General features: G+C 33.1%; 1 protein-coding gene across 5 annotated transcripts in view; it reads left to right on the top strand.

Annotated features, from left to right (window-relative positions):
• SCN7A (sodium voltage-gated channel alpha subunit 7) overlaps positions 1-27,460 on the top strand; it is a 78,779-nt gene that overhangs the window by 20,836 nt on the left and 30,483 nt on the right. For all 5 annotated transcript variants that reach the window (XM_040475271.1, XM_040475274.1, XM_040475273.1 and 2 more), the window contains exons 3-13: positions 1,653-1,765; positions 2,120-2,209; positions 3,005-3,133; positions 4,550-4,641; positions 8,870-9,076; positions 11,830-11,899; positions 13,625-13,766; positions 17,332-17,538; positions 24,205-24,307; positions 24,983-25,221; positions 26,524-26,697. In XM_040475271.1, coding sequence (XP_040331205.1) covers positions 1,653-1,765; positions 2,120-2,209; positions 3,005-3,133; positions 4,550-4,641; positions 8,870-9,076; positions 11,830-11,899; positions 13,625-13,766; positions 17,332-17,538; positions 24,205-24,307; positions 24,983-25,221; positions 26,524-26,697 — 1,566 coding nt within the window. The remainder of the gene's footprint in view (positions 1-1,652; positions 1,766-2,119; positions 2,210-3,004; positions 3,134-4,549; positions 4,642-8,869; positions 9,077-11,829; positions 11,900-13,624; positions 13,767-17,331; positions 17,539-24,204; positions 24,308-24,982; positions 25,222-26,523; positions 26,698-27,460) is intronic.

The following is a 27,460-nucleotide window of genomic DNA, read 5'->3' as shown; positions in this document are numbered from 1 at the left end:
TGAAAATCTTAAGTCCTCATCTCAATTATCTCTGCTTTTACTTTTGCTATGCATAAGACCTAACAGTTGATAAAACATAATAACCTTAGAAGTGACTCTAATATAGCAGAGTTCTGAGTTCTTTGTAGTGTATACAGATATGGTAGGCAAATCTAAGTTTGTTATTGAAGACAAAACCAAGGGTTTTTAAAAATAAAACAAGCCAAAAATTGTAAGGTAGTGTAGTATAAAAAGTAGTATTATTAATGATGATGCAAAATCATTAAATGTGAATTATATTGTTTATTTTGTTAAGGGGGCATACCAATAAATAATTCTAAAATTAAATAATTTCAGCACTTAAACTTTATCGAGAATAATTGCTATATCTGGAATTTACTCATTACTTCACAATAACATAAACTAGTTGATGGCACATATATTACCTCTTGTATGAAGTTTGAGATTGTTCTAATAACAGAAAGCATATTTTAAATAATCAGATTTTTCTTGGCCCTTTTATTTTTCTCTTTGCATTTCAAATGGAAAGAGGGAAAATAACTACAATACAGACATCCACAGATTGTATATTAGGGAAGTATTTTATTGAGGAGAAGTAGCAGTTTGGTTTCCATTTAGAACATGTATTCATAAACTATCAATGAATATACATATTTATATTCACTAATATATTTATATATATACACAAGTGTAAATACCAATATACAGTCACCATAGATACCTCTAATAGATAATTATGTCATATATAATTCTATAGTATATAATAGACTGTATTTTATATATATCAGGTAGTATATTATATTGTTCATATTGCATTGTATACTATATTATATATTATGTTATAGTATAATCTAATAATATTCAATATATATGATGTATTTTTACTCACACCATAATAAATGAATTTTCCAAATGAATATGTATATATAATAAAAGTGTATATGTGTATGTGTGTATATATAGACTTACATGCAAAGACATACATACGTAGGTAGATACTTTCACTGTGTCTCTATAATATATAATAATATAATATAGATACACATATGTACACATGTATACATATATAACTCATTTTTAGGATGTTTCTAATCTTTCATAATTTTTGGATTTAATGTTTCTGTATTCCGATACATTTATCTTACATAATGTAACTTTCTGTTTTAGGTATGTTTATGTCAATGATAACATACAAGCGGTTTTTATACCATAGATAATTACTAGTGATTAATAAAATTTTTCAGTGAATTGGGTCGTCTTTACTGTTGTAATCCCATACCTTATTTTCTCTGAAATAAAATTAACCTTTTTTATATTCATTAAATTCTGATTTCTTTAATTGCATTCTCATGAGCCATCAGGATATCGATTTCTTCCTTTTACACCATTTGACAGGAAAACTTGAGGCTTTGAGTGTGGCACATGGCTTTCTTAAGTAGAACACTGGCAAAAGAAAAAGTGGTATATAAACCTAAATATCAATGAAAATGTTTTTAAAAATTAGCCTTTCCATTTGATTTAGTCTCTAAAAGGATATCATAATATAAGAAAAGTGTTAACTGTTAGAATTCACGACTGAAAGGATCATTAGCAATATGCTGTGTAATGGATGAGATTATAGTTCCTAGTTGATGTTCTTTTTTGTTTTACAGACTTTCATAGTATTAAATAAAAAAAGAACAATCTTCAGATTCAGTGCCACTTGGTGTACATTTTCTCCTTTCAGTTTAACTAGAAGAACAACTATTAAGATTTTGGTTCATCCATATCCTTTTCTATTGGCTTTAGACTGTACTAATATCAGATGCAACTTTTCTAGTCAAATATCACTGCAGTACTTTTCTCTTATGAATTAATATCTCATTTTGGGTCATACTGGAATCTGGATTGTAACTGCACTAAGTGTTCCATATTTGAGAATACATTTAAAATATATTTTCTAGCACACCCAACAGTAGTGAATATTAACAAATCTTAATCCTCCTGTTTTTCAATATGAATAGTATACTTTTTGACATTTAAGAAGCTATTTTATCTAATTTATATACATATAAGCGAATTATAGAGACGTATATTTCCGATATTATTTTTTATCCATTATTCCTTGACTGTAACCTACCTTTTTCCGACTGTTCATATTAATGAGTGTCCTGATTGACTGCATATTTATGCCCATGACTGAGTTGCCAAAATGGGGCCCAGCATTACAGTAAGTCATATAATTTTATTATACATTATCTCATATACAATTATATTTTATATTTAACATATTGTATTACAGTATGTTATATACTATATATTTAACATTTCATAATTTACTATTTATATTTCATATATAATATTATAACATTCATTGTACATAATATTTGTACATACAGCACAATTAGCAAATTAGTAAAAACACATATGTCAATTAAACAATTTTAATGTTTTGCTGATGAGAATAGTTTGGGATGTGAATAGTGTGGCTTTCGTTGGACTACAGTGATGGAAAGACCCATTAAAATTTCTAGAGAAGAAGCCTTTCTTGGTGCTACCTCTCAAATTTTAATTGTATTCTTAAAACTAACTGATTTTGGAAGGTAAATATAAAACTGATTCACCACAGAAATTCTTATATATGCACATAATAAAATTAGTTATTTCATACTCCATTATAATTCAGTTAATTATTGTGGGATTTCCAATATGGAATGAATTTGATACTTTTTATTTTCATTATTTTCCAAAATATGTATCAAGACTATAACCCTAGCTAGGGCTTGTTGAAAAGATTGATAGTCAAATTTCATGGTTAATGCTGTAAGACATAGCCCACCATAAAAGCCCTAACTAAAGCCCTACCCTATGGTTCAATGAGCTTATGCTTTTTTGTTACCTGGTTGGTTGGTAGATTGGTTGGTTGGTTGGTTGATTGGTTGACAAATAGTTATCACAGACATAGTATTGGATCTGGCAATGTATTATTTTCACTTTCAATGTCTATCTGAAAATTTTTCTGCAGGAATACTTTGCTTGGAATTTACACATTTGAAATACTTATAAAACTCATTGCAAGAGGCATCTGGGTAGAACCTTTTTATTTCTTTGGTGATCCATGGAACTGGCTCGATTTCAGTGTAACTTTGTTTGAGTGAGTATTTATTTAAATTGCAAGCATCTTAATAACTTGCTAAGCAAGTACTTTTCATGAAGAAGCATTGCGATTGACCAAATTTTCTGCTTGTAAAATTTCTGTGAACAAAAATATTTCATAAATTATAACCATAATGCATTCTCTCAGGCAGGTCCAACTGAACTAGCCCTCAGAATATGCAATGAAAATGGAAGGAATGGGATATTATCTGTGTTTTCTATCTGAAGCAAAAACAACAGAGGTTGAATTTTGGAACTTTAAGTGATTATTTTCAGTGAGCAGAAAATCTCTTGGAGACTTATGAGACAATCCTAACAAATTTGATTTTATCTCCAACCTACATTTTATTTAGCTACATTGCTTGAGACCAATAAACATACTAGATATCAGAATAAGGTATTTTAAACACACATACACACATACTTCCAAGAGTGTTACATGAAGTTCTAATGGTTGACATGAATACTTGTTTTTCAATGCTTTTGTTTAGTGTGTTCTGTTTTATGGCTAAGGAAATGATGACTGGCATCAAACTCCTATTAAAAATAACCTTAATATTCTATTTTTACATTTGGGGTTGACTTTTTTAAAGAAACAAAAAGCATATAATCAATGTTTGCCATGTTGTAAGCAATAAAAAAAATAGTAGCTAATATCACTGAAATTATTATCACTAGTACTTCTATTACTGCTATTATTTTTGCTATTGCCATTGCTGGTAGCTAATACTTAGCCCCATGTGCCAGGTGCTGTGCTATGCATTTCACATCATTCGCCTAGTTAATCCCCACAAAAAGTCTTCGAATTAGGAAGTATTATTATCCCCACTTTACTTTTGAGGAAACTGAGGCAAGAAAGAATCAGTAATTTTTCCATGTCACACAGCTAGTAAGTTGGGAGCCTGGATTTCTACACAAAGGACTCTGGCGACAGTCTGTGCCCTTAATCACTATATACCCTCCCTGCCTTCTGCTGTCATCAACACCATTATCACCATCGTCATCACCATCATGATCATCAAAACCCTAAGTGTTTAAAGTAAATCTCATTACTTAAAAAGCTATAGATTTTTCTTATTTTTAACCACCTTTCACTGACTAGATAACAAAATATTTATGAACATAATACAGAGTATTTGGTATGGAATTATGACTACTCACAGTGTCAATGGTTTATAAACTGTCACAATTTGTTTGTGGCGTAGTATTTACCTGGCTATCTCGCACTGTAGCAATCTTTTTCTTCCAATCAATAATATAAGTATTTGCAAAATAAAACAGTGAGAGCAAGGAAAATGTTTGCATATGTGCTTTAAAAAATAACTTTTAAATAGTAAAAGTAAAAAGTAAAAAGCCAAACATAAGGAATATAAACTCAACATGACTTCTAAATAACTCTAACTTAATTCCACAGGCATGTAACAAGGTACTTACCTCTAAACTTCATTCCAATATTTCGAATTACAAGAAATTTGAGAATTTTGAAAATTATTCCTTTAAACCAAGGTAAGAAATGGCATTTAGTCCTTGTCTTTATTTTGATTTATGTACTCCCCTGTATTAATTTGTACTCTCCTGTCATTGCTTGAAGAAATACTAAATTGACCAGTGTTTTGTCTTTAAAATCATGAATTATCTGATCTAGAAGTTTACTTCAGCCACTCCAGGAAAGGTAAAAAAAAAATCACATTTATTTGAGTTGGGTTCAGTACTTATGATAACAAAATATAGACATTAATCAAAATATATTATTTTCTACTTATTTATTCTTGCATCTTAAATATTCTTACATCTTATAAAACTGTCCTTATACTTCTGAGAGAGATAGAAATCTATACAGATATCTAATCTGCTTTCTTTTCCACACTACATCTAAAAATGAGTTGAAATGAACAAAGTAATATAAAATAAGATAAATTCCATTTGGCTCGGAGTGCTTGGATAGGATGCATTCCACATGCCACAGAGTTCAAGGAGGTTCTGCTGAATAAGTAGAGCTGTGACCACGTTGATGGAAGATGCTGAGGACTAATTTACAGCTCCCATTTCTAAAGATCTCCTAGAGAAGTCCACCTACACCTTCCAATTTGTGTTAAGAATGAATAAAAACAATCAGCTAGGAACAGCTCCACTCAGTGTTGTTGGCCACTGAGTCAGAAGTCTGAAACAGGTGGACCAATAAACACAGAAGCAAATGTCATAATACCAAAAAATATATCTACAGATAATTTTTGTCCACTGCAAAACCATCAATAAGGCCAGATATATGTGTACAATGTACTTGGAGTCCAGGCAGGGAAAAACAGCAAGAAGATTGAAGAATGTGGTGATGGGTGGTGTATAGCCCTGTGGATAAATTAAAACATTGATTTATGCACATTAAATGGCTGAATTATATGATTTATGAATTCTAGCACAATAAAGCTATTTAAGAAAAATGGCCTATGAGCATGGCAAATTCATCAAACCCGGGAAACAAGTAGCAGTGAGAGTTGCCCTGGTAGGAATTCCCACAATTCAAGCTCCCTTATGACTTTCCGCAAATTGCTAGAACATAAAATTGCATCACCTGAGTCTTCATCTTAGGCTCAGGATTAAAGATTATAGAACAAATCAGGTGAATCCAAGCTAATACAAGAAGAACATACTCACTGGAGTTAGAAACACATAGGCTGATAAAAACTGCTCATTTTTTCAAGGGAGAAAATAATCCAGGTGCATAAACAATACAGTGTATGAAAGTATTTTGCAATACAAAACGAGAAATATACTATTTAAGAGAATGAAAATAATCTTCTTTTTTCTTTAAAAAATATGCTCTAAGGAATAGGGGCTAGCATAAGAAATCATCTTTTTTTGTAGGCCTTCAGAAGAAAACCTAGACTCTGGAAAAGTCTCTACTTATGTCTTCTGCCCATTTCTCCCCTGGATTATTTGTTTTTTGGATGTTGAGAAGCTTTTTATCTTTTGCACAGTGAAGGAAACAATCAACAAAACTAAAAGGCAACTGATGAAATGGGAGAAAATATTTGCAAATGACATATCAGATAAAGGGTTAGTATCCAAAATCTATAAAAAACTTATCAAACTCAACACACCAAAACCAGACAATCCAGTGAAGAATTGGGCAGAAGACATGAATAGATAGATACTTTTCCAAAGAGTCTAGGTTTTCTTCTGAAGCACTACAAGAAAGATGATTTCTTATGTATTACACTGTATGTTAACTAACTTGAATTTAAATGAATAAGTTAAAATTAAAAATTAAAAAAGGAGAAAACCTAGACTCAAGTGCAAGATGAAAATGAGATGATGAAATAGACAAATAAAAAAGTAATAAAAACTATCATACCCTTTCAAAAAAAAGTGATAAAAACTATAATACCCTTGGTGAATAAATATCTAATGGTAATAGAAGCATTAGAATATGGTGTTATCAGGGCACCTGGGTGGCTCAGTTGGTTAAAGATCAGGCTCCTGACTTCTGCTTGGGTCATGATCTCATGGTTCATGGGTTGGAGCCCCACATAAGGCTCCACCTGGAGCTCTCTCCCTCTCTCTCTCTCTCCCTCTCTCTCTCTCTGTCCTCAGCTTTCTCTCTCTGAAAACAACATAAAAAATTTTTAATAAAAATATAAATAAATAAATAAATAAATAAGACTTGCACATAGCAAAAAAAAAAAAAAAAAAAAATTAATAGTATAATTCCAAGTGGCAAAAAAGGCTATAAATAAGTATTTCTGGATGATAGAAATTAAAATTTGTTTATTTAATCTAGATATCTCATTTCTTTTAAACCATAGGAATAACTTTTTTTTAACCCTATCCTAAGACATTAAAGAAACCCAATCATCCAACCAGGTCATTAAAAAAGATTTTCAGGAGCACCTGGGTGGCTCAGTTGGTTAAGCATCTGACTTTGGCTCATGGTTCGTGAGGTCTAGCCCCAGGTCAAGGTCTGTGCTGACAGCTCAGAGCCTGGAGCCTGCTTTGGATTCTGTGTCTCCTTCTTTATCTGCCCCTCCCCTGTTCTCACTCTGCCTCTCTCTCTCTCTCTCTCTCTCTCTCTCAAATAAACATTAAAAATTTTCTAAATAAAAAAATAGATTTTCAATTCTCACAATAATATATGAAACAGGTATTATTAACCCCATTTTAAAGCTAATAAAACAGAAACAGAAATATTGATAACATCGCAGAACTAGTATAGTCTTTTCCATTGTTGAGCTGAACAGTTATTAGGATCCTAAATATAAACAGACCAACAACAAATAAGAAGAGAGTAAGGGAAAAAAGAGAAGAAGGAAGGTAGGAAGACAGGCAGGAAGGAAAATACATAGTATTATCTATGAAATACAATTGCAGTGTTTTTGTTTTTTGTTTCTTTATGTTTTCAGAATTGAGCTTTGTTTAAAAAAAATTTTTTTAATTGAAATGTAGTTGATGCACAATGTTACAGCAACTTTAGTGTACAACATAGTGATTCTCTCAGTCTGTTATGCTATCCTCACCACAACTGTAGCTACCATCTGTCAATATACAGTCCTATTACAATACCATTGGCTATATTCCCCATGCTGTACCTTTCATCCCCATGACTTATTCATTCCATAACTGGAGGCCTGTACCTTCCACTCCTCTTTACTAATTTTGTCCATCTCCCAACCCCTTCCCCTCTTGCAACCGCCAGTCAGTTCTCTTTATTTATGAGTCTGTTTATCCTTTTTGTTAATTTGTTCATTTGGTTTAGTTTTTAGATTCCACATATATGTGAAATCATATGGTGTTCGCCTTTTGCTGCCTGACTTATTTCACTTAACACAATACCCTCTAGATCTATCCATGTTGTAGCAAATGGCAAGATCTCATTCTTTTTATGGCTGAATTACATTCTATCACATATGTAAATGACATCTCTTTATCCATTCATCTATCAATGGACACTTACGTTGCTTCCCGGTCTTGGCTATTGTAAATAATGCTGCAATAAACATAGGGGTGCATGTATCTTTTTGGACTAGTGCTTTCTTTGGATAAATACCCAGCAGTGTAATTACTAGATTTTACTCTAGCTCTAGTTTTAATTTTTGGGGGGAAACTCCAATTTGCATTCCCACCAACAGTGCGTGACATTTCTGGAGCAGGTTTTCTTTAATAAATAGAAAAATGAGTTCCTTAAATAAAGTCAGCTTTAAGGCTGAATTCTCGATTAGTAAGTGTTCTGATGTAAATACAGCCTGCATATATCACCATTGTGTATTATTGTCATTCTTAATTTCTTCATGTCCTACTTAATCAGTTCTAAAAATTGAATTCTTAGAAAGTTAATGAAAGAATAGTATAGAATACTGCTATTTCAAACTGTTTTGACAACATTTGTAATCCATTTTGATTTATAACTTCACACTTTTACTTATAAACAATGGTGGTTGGTATAGAAAGCAGTAACCAAGAGGAAAAGTCTTGTTCTTTATAGTATAGGAAAACAAATAACTAATTTTAAAATTTGTGTCTGAATAATTTTTTATCAGGTGTAACAAATTAGCAATAAGATAGAAACCTCAAAGTTTGGACTTTTATTCATTTTATTTATTAGATATAGATAATGTATTTTAGATTATAAAATACAAAGCTGCTGATTTTAATGGGATAGGCATTTGCCATGGAGGAATTTTGCTAATGCTGCTTTACTAAGATATTTTACTTTATCAAAAACAAACCTTTCTCTTTTTAGGTCTGAAATCTTTTGTAGGGATCCTGACCCACTGCTTGAAGAAACTTACTGGTGTCATTATCCTAACTCTGTTTTTTCTGAGTGTATTTTCTCTGATTGGCATGGGGCTCTTCATGGGCAATCTGAAGCATAAGTGTTTGCGATGGCCCCAAGAAAATGAAACTGTAACCCTGCACAACAGAACTGAAAATCCATATTATATTCGAGGTAAGAATCACTTGCCATCCGCATCAAAAAAATTAAAACTTTTCTTAAAGGCCGAGCAGCCTTCACAGAAATGTTGGACACTCAACTTCAAAACAAACTTCTTGTAAACGTTGTCACTGTGCTCAAGTACATGCATCCCCTGCTTTTTGAAAGTTCACGTTTCGCCGCTTAGCTTTTACCAAAGCCCTACATGAGTACCTGTTTTCTCTAACAGAGGAAATCTGAAGAGGATTTTCACTTTTATGAAAATGGCTAAAAGCAAAAATAGCATTCAGCATTTGTTTTGCAGCAAGCCATCCTAGAGGTAGTGCGTGGAGAGGAGTCTGGCCCCACCAAAGCTCCCTCCCCTAGAGCCACATTCAGCATCTCAACATCAAGCTGCCAAGCTTTGAATTATGTGTATGAGCACCTGTGCCTTATTTCAGTTTATTTCGTGCATCTGTTAGCAAGATGTGTCCTAAAGTATCAGACAAGCCTAAGAGAGGTTATTTTGGATGCCTGGCCATGCTCACAAGCTTTTCCCTGCTCATAAACTAATGGTAATTGTTTCTTTATGCCATTTCCATTTACAAAAAGTTTTATTAGGAATGTTCTGCTTTTGGATAGCGGGGGAAACCTATACTGATATGGATCAGTTTCATTTATGAGAATTGCAAAGTTCCAATCTTCAGACAGTTCAATAAGGGAAACCTATGTTTGGAATTGCTAAGTTTTGTAAATTTTATCCTTTAAAAAATAAATATAACCAAAGTCTTACTTTAAATTTCATCAAAGTAGAATCCTCACAATACTACCTTTATTTAATAAAGTTTTTTAAAGTATAAATTTAAGTTTACTCATTAGCAATTTTAAAGTGACCTTATAAATTAAAAAATGGCCTGCATTATAGAAATTCTTTCTATTCTTGGATTTCAATTACTGCTGATCATTTTAAATACTTTGGGTCATCCTTTGGTAAATATTAAACATATTTTAGGCTAATAGTAATAATGCCAAGATAAATATTGCTTGGCTTTTATATGTAAGTAATTCATATGCCTGATCACATATCTTTGCCATAATCCTGCAGAGAAGTGAATGGCCCCTGTTACAAACAGAAAAATGGAAGTTCAGAGAAATTCCGTGAGCGTTCCAGCATATTATTACTATCCACTGATTAAAACTAGGATTCTAACCATGATCAATCTGGCTTTCAAATCCATGCCCTCTCCATCAGGCTGTATTCTCCTATTGGATTTTTTGCTCATATTAAAATTATTGGGTCCTTTTTGATAGTATTTAGAAAAAAATAAAAGTGTATTTTTAAACTAATAAAAATAAAATGTTGAATTTTTTTGTAGTCCCTCTGCATTACTTTTATTTGTATTTGGATATATTAAGTCACAAAACAAATCTGAATAAATTTTACTCTCTGGCTTACCCCATAATATCATTATGATTCAAGTCATATAAAATTATTGGTATATGAATATGTGAAATGTTTCCTTATTATATGTGTCTATTCTATGGTCTTGATTCTAGTAGTAAGACAACAGAAAATGGGTATTAAATCTTAGATTCCAGTTGAAATACTCTTTGGTTTCTTTAGTTATAACAAAATATGCAAATTATATAAAAATAAACAGTATTTACTACTTTACTGGTTATTGCTAAGAAAACAAATCCAGGCTCATCTTAGCATAATAGTATATGATAAAGAAATCACTTTTTAAAAATTACCACTTTAAAATTTGTCCAATTATAGTCATTCCATCTCCTCTAAAAACATGTTAGGAATGCTAAAAATATTATATGTGTAAAATGTTATTTAACCTAATTGCCATGTCATAGTCCTTGCACTTAGAAGAGTATTTGGGACTGCCCACTTCTACTAACGTCAAATTTCATTTGGTTTTTGACTGCCATTTAAAAGGTTTGATCAATAGTTCCTAACTATTATTTAAAAATTCTTCTAAAATTATTTTAGTCAACAAGTTAAAGTGACATTATTTGAGATTGGAGTAATTCAATTGTGTGTGTGTATATGTATACACATCTATGTATATGTATATAATTTTACATACACACTCATACAATCAGGACAGATCTCATGTGTTCTTCTCTGTGACCTAAAATCAATGCTCCTAAGCATGCATGTTCCCATCCCTGGTAGCTCATATCTAAAAACACAATTTACATTTTGAATTACAGCACATTAAGGATACCTGAATAATTTGTATGAGCTAAGATTCAGATTAACTTAAACTGTGATTAGAACTGGTGACATCAGGCAAGTAACTGGCACTGGATACTCAGTGTAGAAAAATAAGCTTCAGAGTGGGAAGAGAATGGCAGTTGAACCCAAAGGCAGAAATATGGTCTTTTGTGAAGGAAGATCATTTAGGAATAAGCCCTGTAAGAAAAGGTCCTCAGCTTTCAAACACTTCAGTCTTGGGAATTTTTCCTTCACACGTCCTGTCATACCTGACTGGTTATATTCATTTTCCAGAACTCTATTTTTAAAAGGGATTCTCCTCTTTGTATGCTGAGCTGTTACTTTTGGGGCGGTGATGTATGTGGATTTCCAGAGGTCTCTTGGCCTCTGCATCACATGCTAGGGATGCGTAGGGTTTTGCAGATTTTTTTTTTTTTAAAAAGGCCTTTCTTTTCACTATAGCAAGGAATGTTCCTCTTCTATGCAGATATAGACGGATATCAGATATGCTGTTTGTTCAAAATTAGATACAGAATATAATTTCTTTCCTATTTTTCAGAAACAGAAAATTTTTATTATTTGGAAGGAGAAATATATGCTCTTCTTTGTGGCAACAGAACAGATGCTGGGTAAGTGGTGTTAATGTTCTTGTATCTAGTCAGTATCATTGATCCATAGTATTTATTGAATGGTTATTGCTTTGGCTTATTTTTCTCATCTAATAACATTATCTCATTTTATCACTAAAACCATGCTGAGAAGTATACAACATGGAATACTATTTATCTGATTTTACAGGAAAAAGCAATAATCAGACTAGTTAAATGATTTATTCAAGGTCAAGAAGTTCGTAAGTGGCAGGTCTGAGGTCTGATCTTCTGTTTTCAGTATGCCCCAGAGCTAGTAGGAATTATCAAGAAAGATGGTATAATCTTTTCTTTGGCTAGAAGCCTTTGAAGAGAAGAAATATGAAAGATGCACTATTATTTCATTTATTTTATGGTTTGTATATCTTTTATGACTATAACTTACATTAATAAAGTTTATTGCTCTAAAAAAACAGTACTTATAAGTGACTCTTCAGTGATATGACAAGACTCTCAAGTCTTATTGTCCTATAATTTCAAATGAAGAGAAAAGAAAGTAGAAATGCAGTGCTTCTCAGCAGTACTAGCACTCCTATAATTCTTTATGTTACTTTCCTCAACTGGAAATGATCGGATGCCCTTCTGTAGGCTCAGCTCTTTCTTTGGCTCTGGGGCCCAAATTAACAAAAATCATATGGGGGTAGAGGGGCATGAGTTATGTAGTTTCTATATTCAGGTGATTTAGACATTTTGTTGCTTGTTCAACTCTTTGCCCAGCTACTGCCAGGCTTCAATTCTATTCTCAAGTCCATTTTGTGAACCCATCTCACAGTGTCTGCCACACCACACTCCAGATAACCCTTTTCATGGACATCCCAACTCAGATATAACCTGAAATGCTTGTTGAAAATAGCTTGTCATAAACAATCAGAATCACATTGATGTATTTCAAGATCAGAGGAGAAAGTCATGCAGTGTTTTCACCTGTAGCCACCATACCTTGCTGCATCGTAAACTATCCCAAAAGTTAGTGCCTTAAGACAAGAACAAAAATCTATTTGTTCAGATTCCGTGGGTTAGCAGTTTAGCAAGCCTCAGTGTGCGAGTAGATTTTAAACCTCTCTTTGCATCATATTTGTTAACTATTAACAAAAGTCCAAAACAATGATGGCCAATGCCAGAATGACATTGGAGGAAAGTACACAAGGGTGTCGATAGAGGGAAGCATGATTTATCGGACCACTACTGTAATAGCCATCCCCAATACCCAAGCCCCCAAAAGACAAAAGTATGAAGACTCCAGGAGAGGAGATGAGATAAATCTTTAATCTGATCTTTGTACCAACATGCAAGTACTGTTTATAAATTGTCTATGTGATAAGTGTTTTCTCACCCTTAAATAATAGTATCTGAGGGCTTGAGGTTAGAGCATTTGAAAATTAAACCCTCAGCCACTGCATTTTTGCTTTTAGCGCTGTTATTTTCCATCACTTTGATATTGGGTAGGAAAGAAATTTTTAACAAGACGTTGGGCAAAAGACCATTTGTGAACCCCTTTTTCCTTTTAGCTTAATTAACACTGTTCACTTATGTTAACTTAATATCGACCTCTTTGGAGTTTTTCACTGGGAATTATTTAGAAGACTACTCCCTGTGGAAGAAAGAGCCCTTTATTATTCATGGGTGGATGTTCTATATTTTATGATTTGGCCATAATCTGAAAATCACTTAAGAGTAAGCAGTTTTTCTTTTCTTTCTCTTCTTTAGTCAGTGTCCTGAAGGATATGTGTGTGTGAAAGCTGGCACAAATCCTGATTATGGCTTCACAAATTTTGACAGTTTTGGCTGGGCATTACTTGCCCTGTTTCGGTTAATGACGCAAGATTACCCTGAAGCACTTTACCACCAGGTAAGAATGGAGAGAATATGCACTGCACATAAAAATGGTGTCATGCCCCTCCCTTCTAAAATAATGGTCTAATGTAACACGGTTTATTAAATTTTTATGAGGAAAAGAATTTGAAGAAAGAAAAGAGAATCAGAATTACTGAATATCAAACTATATGCTAATGCTGAACCCAAGTCTGTGCCCTTATGCATATTACATTTAATCTTTGAAACAATCTTGCAAGACCAATATATATATGCCTTTTATATGAAGACACTAAGATCAGAGTGGTTGGGTAGCTTCTCCAAACTTACAAAATTTGCATCTTCCAGAAATCACAGTCCTGCTCTGTGATATCATTCATTTGATATTAACTAAGTAAATAACATTTCTAAGTACTAATTCTTCAGTCAAAAAATTTAAACCAATGAGGTTACCATGTATTAAGAACTGTTTTTACTCAATGCCTACAATGTACTATTTTACTCTAATTCTTCTATTTCTTCTCATTCCCTTTTAATATTTAATCATGTTCTTATTATAACAGAAAGCTTGCTGTTGTAAGATTTGAAATCCAAACTCTTGAGGGTCTCTCTTCGTAACTGATGATTTGTGTGCCATAGTTTCTCAGAAAGATATAATACTCATTTGAATGGAGATTCAATGTCTCTTTTAAGAGAAGTTTCATCACAGTAGAATACGCAACGTTAGCTTAGCAGCATAGTTAATATCAAAGCCTATTAGGTAAAACAAATAAATTACTTCAAATTTCCAAAGTACTTACAGTTGAAGGAGAATACTCTTTTTTTAAACATGCACATACATCCCCTCGTTTTATGACTGGATAGATAAATTATGTTGTGTGTGTGTACAAGTCATTAATAATGATAGGACTTTTAGCACAAAGGTTCTTACTGTGTTACGTTATTAAATGAAAATCAAGTAAAAACAAACACACATACAGCACAATTATATTTCTAGTAACAGACATATATGAAAATATTAAAATGACTTTTTAAAATGCAAATTATGTTTTTCTAATTTTGTAAGGTATTTATTTATATTGTTACTTTCCAGACTTTTTGACACGTATCAATGCCTTCTCCACAACACTAAGAACTTATTTCTGAAATAATCTTATCATGTTATCCTACTTCTAATCAGAGGTTTCCACATTCCTATGAGATGAAATTCAAAGTCCAAATGCAAGGTCTGTGGTGACCTTTAAGATCTTGTTTCTGCATACTTCTGCAGATTTATTTCCTAACAATATCTCAATATGTACTCTCTGCTTTGTTTGAGTATAAAAAAGGCTTGCTGTTTCCTAAGTGAGCTTTTCCCCATAATTTCTTGTTTCAGTGTATGTTGTATCCTTAGCCTAAATTCAAGTTTCTTTCTATATTCAGTCTCATGCCTTAAATTCATACCTCAAAGCCAAAAGAAATCTTGAGCTTTTCCCCAAGCCCTCCTTTCTGAGCCAAGGAAATCCTACACCAGAATTCCATGGCACCCTATAATTCCCTCTAATTGTGGTTATTTTAATTACTTGTTCAGCAGTTTCTTCCATTAGGAGATATACTACCTAAAAAGAAGTATTTTGTCTTATTTTAATTTTTATGTCTCAGCATCACATAGAAATGCTTGATGAAATTTAAATAAATAAATAAATAAATAAATAAATAAAAGTGAATACTTATGGATTGTATCAATTTATATAATAATAAATGTTTTGTCTTTTTTGTTATAGCCCTCAAACTATGTTTTCTAATGTTCTGGTTAGCATTGTTCTAAAGGAAATGCTTTCCCACTACCAGTGAAATGAAAAATTAGTCTGGGAGTACCCTAGTGGAGTACACATAGGACTTTCATCAATATTGCACTCTATTGAGTAGCATAGATAAGGTTCACTTTTATTTGGACTGGGTATTCGCTCTCAGCATTGCCCCAAACCGAATTGACATGGCTAGGGAAATTCAGCTACTATCCCCAAAGAAAACATCTCATATTTTGGAGAATACAATTCTCCATTCATCAGATATTTATTTGATCCAAGCACTCTTTGATATACCATGGGTACAGAAATGAACAAAACAAATGTGAGTCCTTATAGACATAAACATAACGCTATGTTTAACAATGCGTTCTCTCCATAGGCTATGTACATCTTCACATGCACTATTTCATTTGATTTTCATAACAAATCTATGCTTTAGGGGCTATAATTAGCTCCAACTTCAAACTAAAATATAGTAAAACTAGAATACGTATACTTTTCCATCATAATAAGAGTTTATATTTATACTTTTATCCTCCACCGGTTTCAAATAGTGGAAAGAGCAAAAACTTTGGGTTCAGGCATTCCTCCATAGCTGTGAGATCTTTGACAAATCATTTTGCCTCATTTTCATCTTTCTTATGCATATTGGAAATAATAGTAAATACCACATAAGTGTGTTGCATAGAATTAATGAGATAATAAAGTATTTATTAATGTGTATGGCCTGCAGTATATCCCACAATATCTATTACTGACGCCTGAATGTAAATGATAGCTAGTTCAGTGAGAAAAATATTTAACCAAATCCTAAATAGGTGACTCACTGGGGGAAAAGGTTTATTAAAAAAAACTTTTAAAGATAAATATACTATAGATTAATACAGAATTCTCCTTGATTGAATGTTGGAACATATTAATCTGTAAACATTTTTAACTCTGTCATAACAACATAATATTTTCTGTAAATAATACTTATCTATTGATTCAAGTGGATGCTTAAAAATTAAGACTATTCTCATCTGGGTTTTTCCTTTTTTAGATTTTGTTTATATACTTTTACTCAATGGTGATAAATCAGTAGCCTGTATTGCTTATATAGGGTATATTGCTTATATATTGCTTATATAGCTTATCTATCTTATGTAATTATTATGAAATAAAAGTTAGTCAATGCTCACTTTTGAAATCTAAAATCTTGGTTTTCCTATCCATAAGTGACTTCAAATAAGTGAATTATATGATTTCCCCATGTGATTTGTGTAAATGTTCTTCACCAAAGTTTTTCTAACAGATAGAGAAATATTCCTGTTCCCCACCTATTTGAATAGACCTAAGTTTGTACCTTGATATGATGTTTCCATAAAGTTATGATCAGAAGAAATTAATCTCTAAACATTCATTCTCTGACTATATTCAGCTCCATATATTTAATAATTCTACTGTAAAGGAAATAGTCTTTCAAATTCAGGCTTTCCAGCTTTCTTTATTGAGAGATGACAATTTTTTCCTTTCAATATCTTTTGTCTGTTAGTGAAGATCTAAACACCAGATGCTCACCCTAACTTAATTAAATTACTAAATTCTCTCTTTGTTTTTTTACCATGTATTCTGTACCTTACATATATATCTAAAGATAAAGAGCTTTTCTCTTATTTCTCCAGGTAAAGCCAGTAAAACTGTCTTGTGATTACATTCCACTCACAACTAAATTATTTTCATAACAAAATTTCATTTTCCATTTTAAAATAGGAGATTATAGGAAGACAAATAACAGTTTCCTCTTTTTTCTTGTTTTCCAACTGTCCTTAGATCCTGTATGCTTCTGGGAAGGTCTACATGATATTTTTTGTTGTGATAAGCTTTTGGTTTGCTTTTTACATAGCAAGTTTATTCTTGGGCATACTTGCTATGTCCTGTGAAGAAGAAAAGCAGAAAGCTGCTGAAAAAGCTGAGAAGACTGAGCCACAATTTCAGCAGACTTTAAAAGAACTTCAAGAAGGAGATAAAGCAGCCGAGGTATAAATTTCTCATACTGCTTCATAGAATCACAGAGTTTGAGTTATCTTCTCGAGATCTTGGAGTATATTGCTTTCTACTAGGTGCTCAGTGTCTGTGCATTGTATGTGATAAAAAGATCAAAAATAATCTTCATAAGTGGGCTCTCACTTTTGCTACATAACATTATTCCCTGAGTGTATTGTGGACAGAGTGACCAACATCTATAAATATTTCTTTAAGACCGAAATTTTTTTGTTCCAGAATGTGTATAACTGCTACTGAAAAGTATGGATATATGATTTTTCAAACTTGACTTCTCTTAATGCAGGTTTAGGTTATTGATTTAAGCTTGCTCAGACAACACATCAGAATTAACTGGAAAATTTCAGTGCTGAACTCAATAGCGATAATGCCTTCCATAATTTAGAAATCATGAAGTACTAAAAGCATGGACTAAAAGTACAGTCTTGAAGTTGTAGAAAGAGAAAAACATGCACTTGACTGGCTTTCTAGCTCTTTCAAGAGGAAATGCACTATGCATCTTAATATATGGAGTTATTTTCTCCATGGAATAATTAAATCCATGATTAGTAAAACTTAATAAGGTTTTACTCCAATTTTCAATTATTTTAGTGTTGTGTTTAAGTATATTTCAGGTCTTTAGCCTCACAGCAAAAGATTCAATCTATGACTCTGAAAGTATTGACAGAAGTAGCACTAACAAAGTTATATAAATTATCCCTAAAAATCTAAATCGTGCCGTAAATGTACCAGAAGGAACAGGACCCAGGAAAGCAACCAGAAGTACCTCTCTTATATTCAGTAGGACCTGACAATTTCACACCTCTTTCTCAGTTGGAGAGGGTGAGGTTTAGCCCAGTGTCCTAACACCCATATCAGAGCTGTTGAGGTGTATGGTGGGCAGGATCCAGGGGTCTGGGGTAGGGTAACATCCATGCCTCTTCCAGGTGTTGACCCCTTCCCCTGTGTTGTGCAGAACCCTCTTGCCTGGGAGCTTGGTCTTTGGAGGGTGCTGGACCCAAACTGGTCACAGTAAAGTTGAGTGCTCCTTGACCAGAATGGCTTCTTATAAGGCCTCACTTGGGAGAGGACAACCATGCCCTGCCTCCTTTTCCATTCCTTTAGATTTGTTACTATTTTGTACTCTTAACACCTGCTAGTAAATATTGTCTACACTGGAAAAAGAACCTCAATGGTAAAAGGACAGATTGAGGGAGCAGACAAAAGATAGAAAGGACTTCTACTGAGACTCTATCATACAAAGAAGATAAAAAGAGGTGGGGAAAAGCAAAGAGCCAAGATACATTCTGGCACTAAGTGGAGTATGCAGTAAGGCTGGGTAAGAGGTTCCTTAATACCAAAGGTAACTTCTGGGTCAAAAGGGTAAAATGTTAACTTCCCTACATATGTAACTCTTTATTTACTCATCATCAATGAAGAAGCTCTAGAAAAGTCATTCTACTAAAAATATGGAATCTGAATAACATAATGTAGGATCATACCAAATTAAAAGTTATTGATAAATACTATATTTGCATGGTTCATAACATGCATACCATTGAAACAAGAAGCAATTATAAACAGTATGAAGAAAACATGTATAAAGAGAGGCTATTGAGTGTAGCCATTATATCACTCATGAGGAAGCCAGAGAAAAATTACAAAAGATTTCTGTCTTCAGAAATGAGTGTGGGGTCCTTCTGATTGAATGATGATGGTCTGAATGATATGTTGAATGTATAATTTGTTTCAAAGTGATATTTCAAATGTCAAGGGCTACCCACAAATGTATTCAAGAGCACAATATTCTCTTATCCCAAGATGAGATGCCCTATTAACTCTGGAAGAACTTGAATTATTTCCCAGTTTCTTAATATCTCCATTCATTTGGCTGTTTTGGATCAAATAAAGCCTTTCTGGTTTTAATTAAAATCTTTCAATTGTAAAGGATATCTTTTCCTGGAAGAGTGCTAGAACATTTTGTTATGAAAAACTTTTTTGGGAAGTAAGAGCAAAGGTCATTTTCACAAGATGTACTTTCTTTTTCTTTTTTTGTGTATACACAAGAAAATACTAGAAAGAGAAGAATTTAAAATGGAACATATTGAAGACCCATTAGGTGACTGATATGATTTAGGACTAATCAGACTCTAATTCCAATGTTGGGATTACTGAGAGATTACCTAAATGCTTCATATTCTCACATTATGGGAAAGCATTAGATCATCTTACTTAAGAGCACAGTTTTTCAGTCAAATAGATATAGATTCCAGTCTATTTTAGCCACCTAATAGATGTATGATGTTTGCCAAGTCTCTTAACCTTTCTGAACTTCTTTATCTGTAAGATGTTTATAATTTCAGTATCTGTCTCATAGGTTATTGTGAGATTCAAATGAAATAAATTTTTGTAAAACACTTGGCATGGCTTAGAATATACTAAGTAATTGGGGGAAAAAATACAAGAAGACAAACACAAGAAGGTACAGCAGAATAGAATACTCCACCGTAGAATACTCCACCAACATAAAATTCTTAAGTCTTTGACTATACCCCCTTTTAGGGATAATTAAAATAATAATGATTATGATGGTGATAATAATAATAGTATATAATGTTGTGGAGTGTCAACTGTGTTCCACACATGTGATAAGCATCTTCATGAATCCTCAAATGTGATCTTTATTGAGGAGTTCCAGTTATAAAATTTGACCTGTATTTATTTGTACCTGATTTCTCCAAACTTGACTTCTTTCTTCACCACTTTATTTTTCTGGGGGCTCAATGCTGAAACTATATTATTCCAACAATTACCCAGTTTGCAGCTGAAACTTTCTTAAGAATTGACAGTCACTGGCAATCTCTTCTCCAGAAGAGAATCAGATATATACAACTGTAGGAATATAAATATTTTCAAATATATTTGCCCATCTAAAATGGCATCCTTATAACTCTTCTAATTAAATAAAACATTATTGACAATCTACTATATGCTAAGCATTGTACTAAACATTGGATATTTTAAAATGTTAATAAATACAAACATAGTGTCTATCTTCATGAAGCTAATGGTCTAATGGGGAGATAGACTGTAAAATTATCCTAAACACAAAATTGTACCTCTAGCACCACTAGACATTATGTGTTTCCTGATGTTATGAAACAGGAGACATAAAACACCACATAAAATATATTCTTGCCATAACCTGAGCTAAGTCTAGTAAGCCTCTAGATCTAACCATCTTCTTCTAGAGACTAGAGGAGAGAGAAGAACACATTAAATTACACTGAAAGGACACAATCTGCCAAATCAAGAATGTGGAAATTCTATAGTTATAAGTGATCCATTATTGTCAACAAATAAATCAGATTAGAAAAAATAAAGGCATGAGATAATCAATAAACCTGTGAACTAAATACAGTATGTAAATCTTTTTGTATTTTGATTGGAACAAATCAAGTACAATAGAATGTTTCTGAGCAATGAAAGAAAATTGAGCATGGTCTGGGTATTGGATAATATTAAGGGAATTACTAATTTTCTGATTGCGATCCTAATATTACAATTATGTTTTTTAAAAAGGTTATTCTGAGAATTATATGATGTCTGACATATTTTTCCTGAAATATTTTAAATAAAGCAGGGTAAGTAATATGTGAGAAGTGAGGAATATAATGATATTAATTGTTAAGCCTGGATATTGGGTACCTGGCGATTCACTACCTGGTATTATTCACTACTAAAAAAATAAAATAAAAATAAATTAAACTGTGGAGAGTGCTTTAAAAGTGAGAAATGTGATGCTTTGAGAGCCTATAATAAAGGATTTCCCTGGTAAGAAAATGTTTCTTTTTTTTTTTTTTTTAATGTTTATTTATTTTGAGAGAGAGAGAGAGAGAACACGATCTGGGGAGGGGCAGAGAGAGGGGGAAACACAGAATCCGAAGCAGGCTCCAGGCTCTGAGCTGTCAGCACAGAGCCCAAAGTGGGACTTGAACCCACGAACCTTGAGATCATGACCTGAGCTGAAGTTGGATGCTTAATGGACTGAGCCACCCAGGCACCCAGAGGAAAGGTTTCTAATGGGAAACCAACATTTGAACTGAGATCTGAAGAATGAGTCCATGCTACATGGGGGAGGGAACAGACTAAGTCAAGATTAAAAAGGTCAGTGTGGCTACAGTAGAGAGAGCAAGTGTGATCCCAAGATGAATACTGCAGCTATTCATTGCTAAATGCTAGAAATATGACTGGATTCTTCCTTAGTCATACCTACTCTCCAGAGGAAATTTAAACCAGCTGTGACAAGAAGAATTCTAGCCCCTTTTTGCAGTCTAATTTTAACTTTGGATCTGCCTTTATTAGCTCTTAAACTTCCAAAAAGGAGATTACTGAGTCATGATCTTCTCACTTTGCATTATAAAATGGCCATATCCTTAGTTGTTGGCATTCATTCAATATTTTTTAAGAAGTTCCATTGAACTAAATTACTAGACTGGTGTGGTTTATTTGTTTTATATTCTAAAATATATCCACAGTTAGGGGTGCCTGGGTTGTTCATTTGGTTGAGCATCTGACTCTTCATTTTGGCTCAGGTCATGATCTCACAGTTTCGTGAGTTTGAGCCCCGTGTCTGGCTCTGTCAGCAGCATGGAGTCTACTTGGAATTCTCTCTCTCCCTCTCTTTCTTTGCCCCTCCCCTGCATGTGCTCTCTCTGTCTCTCCCAAAATAAAGAAATAAACTTAAAACAATTTTTTAAAATTTTAAATATATCCACAGTCCAAGCCAAATAAGTAGAAAATTTAACATTGACTATATTGCAATAACATTATTACTGTACTCACTCTATCCACCCCACACAGATGATTATCTTTACTGAATTACTTCTTGGGGTGATTCCATCAGACATTGTCATTATCAGAAACATCTTTATGAGAAGCAATTCCTCTATATTAATAACAGTGGAAGGTATTATTCACTATATTACAAAATATCATCTTTATGAAGATATACCTGGGAGATCCCTCTTAGACCATAATCACAGAACAATTATGCCTCTACTGGTTTTTTGACTCATGAAAATTTGAAATTGCCTATGTTACAACTTATATTTTATAGAATCCTGTAAGTGGGTCAAAAATACTTTCTGGAGTAAGTATAGTTTAAGTAAATAAATTAACATCACATTCTGGGCTCTTAGCTTACTTTTTTCAATTAAAACAAATAGTGAGGGCACATGGATCTGTAGACCTGCAGAATCTGTCATTTTCCTGATAGAATCAGTATGAAGTCGAGTTGGTTTTCACCTCCTCTGATTCTAGTATTTATGAAATTAGAGGAATCTTGACTGATACTGAATGAGATGAATATGATGATTCCCTTGATATCTGTGGTGCCGATTCATATAGACCACAGCAGAAATTGAACACTGTTTCCTGCAGTGTTAGTAACAGCTGCAGCCCCATGCCAGTTACCTCTGTGCCAGAGTGGGCTTGCCTGTTCAAATTTATTTACTATGTATTTCACCTATTTAGCCACACCTATTCACCAAGTTAACAAACATACAATATTATCATTCTTATGTTGCTAAATGTAAAAACTGTTGGGAACTCTGTAGTGTAATATTACCTACCTATTGTCAGTTTCTTAGAGTTTAAATTAAATATAAATTTTATACACGGTCATTAGAAACATCTGGGGTTCTATTTGTGATAACTATGAACTTGTAACATCTACATCAAGCCCTAGGAGTGTATTTCCTTTTTTTCAGTTTAAAAAAAAATTCTAATGTTTATTTTTGAGAGAGAGACAGAGAGAGTAAGAGAGAGAGCGCATGCACTAGCAAGTGCAAGTGGGGGAGGGGCAGAGAGAGAGGGAGCCAATTCAAAGCTGTCTCCAGGCTCTGAGCTGTCAGCACAGAGCCCAGGGCAGGGCTTAAACTCACAAGCTGTGAGTTCATGATCTGAACCGAAGCTGGATGCTTTACTGACTGAACCTCTCAGCGCCCCCCCCCCCCACCCCGGCCCCTGCCCAGGAGTGTATTTCCAATGCAAGGCTTCTTTTGAACGCTGCATAACCACATCAGCAAAACAGAGTATCTTAAAGCCATTACTCAAGAGACATGAGAGACAGAAAGAAGTGATTCCTTTATGGAATCATCATGTATGATCTGGCCAAAACAACTATTTTACATGCTACTACTCAAGATTATTTCATTATCACAAAACCAAATAATTTTGATTTTATCAAGAGAGTTTATAAAGTTTTAAAATACCCTTAAAGAAAAATGTAAGGTGTTAGAGAAATACTGTCTCAGCATGTTTGCCAACCAGATATTTTGCAATAACCCTATAAAGTACATGCTTAATGGTTTGTCAAATATGGGTAATACAAGTAATATAATCTGATTTCCTCCTTTTATAGTTGACTTTATAGTATAAAATGATTTTGTTGAGTTGCAAGTTATATACATTTGTTATCCAAATAATCCTAAGCCAGTTTAATACTGCCTATAGTGTGAAGAGTAGCAAATAATGGAACCCAAAAAGATTTCTGGAGGTAAGAACCAATGTTTTAAAGAAGGTTATAAACCTTCTTATAGTTATAGCCTTGTATCTACAGCAGGGAGAAGCCAGCATTAGACTCATCTAATTTCTTTTTAGACCAAGACCACACAAATAGAAATGAAGAAAAGATCACCAACTTCTATGATCACTTCTTTTAATATGTTGGATGATTCTACTGCTACTGTGAGACATGAAGAAGGTAAAGTAAAAAATACTTAGTTACTCTGAAAGGTATATTCATAAGATTCACTTTAAGTAAATCCTGCAATTTCTTCAGAATTTTAGGATAAGAAAAAGTTAAGGAATCACATAAGAATATTAAAGTGAGCAATTCCGTAAGCATGGTATTTTAAACATTGGAACGGGTCACCAAAGAGTAGTAAGAAATTTTCTTTAACATTGAAAACAAAGTGGAAGTATTAACTTACAACTACAAATAGAAGTTGGATTATATAACAATAATATATTAAGATCCTTTTTTGCATTGTCTCTGCTTTTTTAATACATAAGCAGTAACTCATTATCATGGACAATATTAAAAGGCATTATTTTATAAAGCATTATAAATCTAGAAATTATAAATCATAATACTCTCAACTGTATTCCATGTTTTTTTTTCTTGAGAGAAACTCCTAGGTTTTGCTTCTAATACACAGTGTGTCTCGTTTTCATTTGTCTAACTCAGCAAGCATTAACAAAATAGTGGCAACTGACTTTGCTCTGATTTATATTAGTACAAAATATTTCTATTTGCTAATTCCAAATCAAAGGTCTAATTTTAAACATCTCTTTGCATGCGAAAGTCAAAATATTTTATTAGCTAGAACTAAAACAACAATTTGCTAAAGTTTAACTTTTTTATTCTTTATTTCAGAACTTAAAAAATCCAGGAAGAGACGCCCATTGTGTTTGTATAGATTTGCTAAAACTTTATTGATCTGGAATTGTTCTCCCTGTTGGTTAAAATTGAAAGAGTTTATCCACATGATTATAATGGACCCATTTACTGATCTTGTCCTTACCATATGCATAATTCTAAATGTGTGTTTTTTGGCCTTGGAATGTTATCCAATGAGTGAAGAAACCACCAGTGTTCTCAGCATTGGAAACCTGGTAATGCTCTTGTATATTATTTTCATTTGCAGTTTCAACTTTTCTTTAGTCATCATAATCCTCATTATTTTATTTTGTAACTCCAATATGTTGCAAATGCATTATATGCATACTAATGAAGTATGACCTTCATCCACAACCCACCACCTCTAGCCCTGATTTGTAAGTGTTATTATCATTGAAAGGTTTATAGCTAAGGTTTAAAATTCTGCTATTTAAGTTTGAGATTTCAGTCAGTTACTTGGCAGTTAGGTTAAATGGAAATTATTTATTTCCTCTCCCATCCCAAATATATCCTCCCTTGGTACCATAGCTCCACAGCTCAGAGCAGGACAAAGGTGCAATAACAAATACAGATTCCTCACTGACACCTAAATTCTGAATCCTGACTACAACTGTACCTGCCTTGTCTGCTTTAGCTACCTGCCTTTGCCTCAGATGGGAAGTTATTCTTTTGGTAAGGTAATGTTGAGAGTCACTCGTCCTTTTTTTTCCCTCATACAATGCATAAAGCAAAACAGATTTCTGTGAGTTTAAAAACAAGTCACATTCAAGGAAATATGTAGTGTTTAATTTTCTTTTCTTTTATGGTTGTTGTTTGTTGCTTAGTACTAGTATAAATGGCCAAACTGCTACCCACTTTAATTATACATTTACTTGGTACCAACACTATAGAAATTTAGTTATTTCTGCTAGTATAGTTTTCAAGAGACAGTTTTCAGAGGTTTACTATTTTTTTTTCACTTAGACACTTTTATGGTTCAAAAAGTTAAATATCTTAATATGTACTCCATATCCCAAAAGAAACTGTTCAAAATAAAAATATTTTCATCTTTAAATATTCTCTTTTGTCTTTCAGGATAGCTTTTATTAAATAATTGAAGATTTTGTAGGCAGTGTTTGACATTAGACTGTTAAGTGAAATGTTGGAGTCTATCCTTATTTTTTTTTAAAGTTTATTTATTTGGAAGAGAGAGAGAGCCCAAGCAGGGGAGGGGCAGAGAAAGAGAGAGAGAGAATCTCAAGCAGACTCTGCGCTGTCAGTGCAAAGCCCAATGTGGAGCTTGCTCCCGTGAACCATGAGATCATGACCTGAGCCAAAACCGGGAGTCAGATGCTTAACTGACACAGCCACCCAGGTGCCCCAGAGTCTGTCTTTAAAATACAGACTCCAATACTAATCAGATCTTGATAGAACAACTGTGAAGACTGTGGCAGTGGAAACTCACAGTTTCTGTATATGTGGGTTCTGATGGTGTTATTGGAATCATATCCTCATCCATGTGTTTTGTTTTTGTTTAGATTTTTATTGGAATTTTCACAGCAGAAATGATTTTGAAAATAATTGCAATGCATCCATATGGGTATTTTCAAGTAGGTTGGAACATTTTTGATAGCCTGATTGTGTTCCATGGTTTAGCAGAACTTTATCTAGCCAATGTTTCTGGAATGGCTTTTTTAAAAATATTCAGAGTGGTAAGTAGAATCCAATATCTAAATTTTATTTTATGAAAATTTCTCTCAGTCTCCTCAGACACAACATGGGAAGAATAGTAATACCTATCCTATGGGGGCATTTGTAGTAATAAATGAATTGATTCATATATAAAGAGCTTAGGAAGTGCCCCAGGAAGAGTAAGAAGTTTCCAATGCTGTTATTTCACTGAAGCATCGAAGTAAGTAAGCTGTTTGGTAGCAAATTTGAGGTATAGTTTTAGGAATCAGGGCCAGGGTTACTGGTCAGTTGTGAGGAGCAGGAAAATGTGGAGTCCCAGGAGATGAATGCCAATGTATGACTAAGGAACTGCAATCAGGTGAGTATTTCTAAATGTAGAGTAGAAAACTTTATAAAAGACCAGTCAAGCCAGCAGAATGTTATTACAAAAATTAAGTCAGAATCGGTATATGTATGCCTGTAATGTATGGTGGTAATAAGAATCAGAAAACTAGGCAAGGAAAATGTTATTAGAAGAGTATGTATGGAAACGTTAAGTACTTGATAAGTAATATATTGTCACATTCTAGTAAGAAGTTGAAGAGATGTAGCAGGAATAAAGAACAACTAAATAGACTTGATCTTATCCAAATAATTCTTCAGAACCCTGTCTTAAGTCCTCATCCATAGACTTTTCTAATGAGTAAGAGAAACATGTAAAAGATGTAGCTCTCAAATTCATGGATAAAACAAGACTGGGAAATAAAAAATATGATAAAAGATAGTATCAAAGTATCTGAAAGT

This window comes from Herpailurus yagouaroundi, unplaced genomic scaffold, assembly GCF_014898765.1.
Source record: "Herpailurus yagouaroundi ecotype Mexico unplaced genomic scaffold, PumYag 140, whole genome shotgun sequence".
Taxonomy (NCBI): Eukaryota; Metazoa; Chordata; class Mammalia; order Carnivora; family Felidae; genus Herpailurus; species Herpailurus yagouaroundi.
The sequence above is the reverse complement of the archived record's forward strand: the minus strand, read 5'-3'. Positions and strand labels throughout refer to the sequence as shown.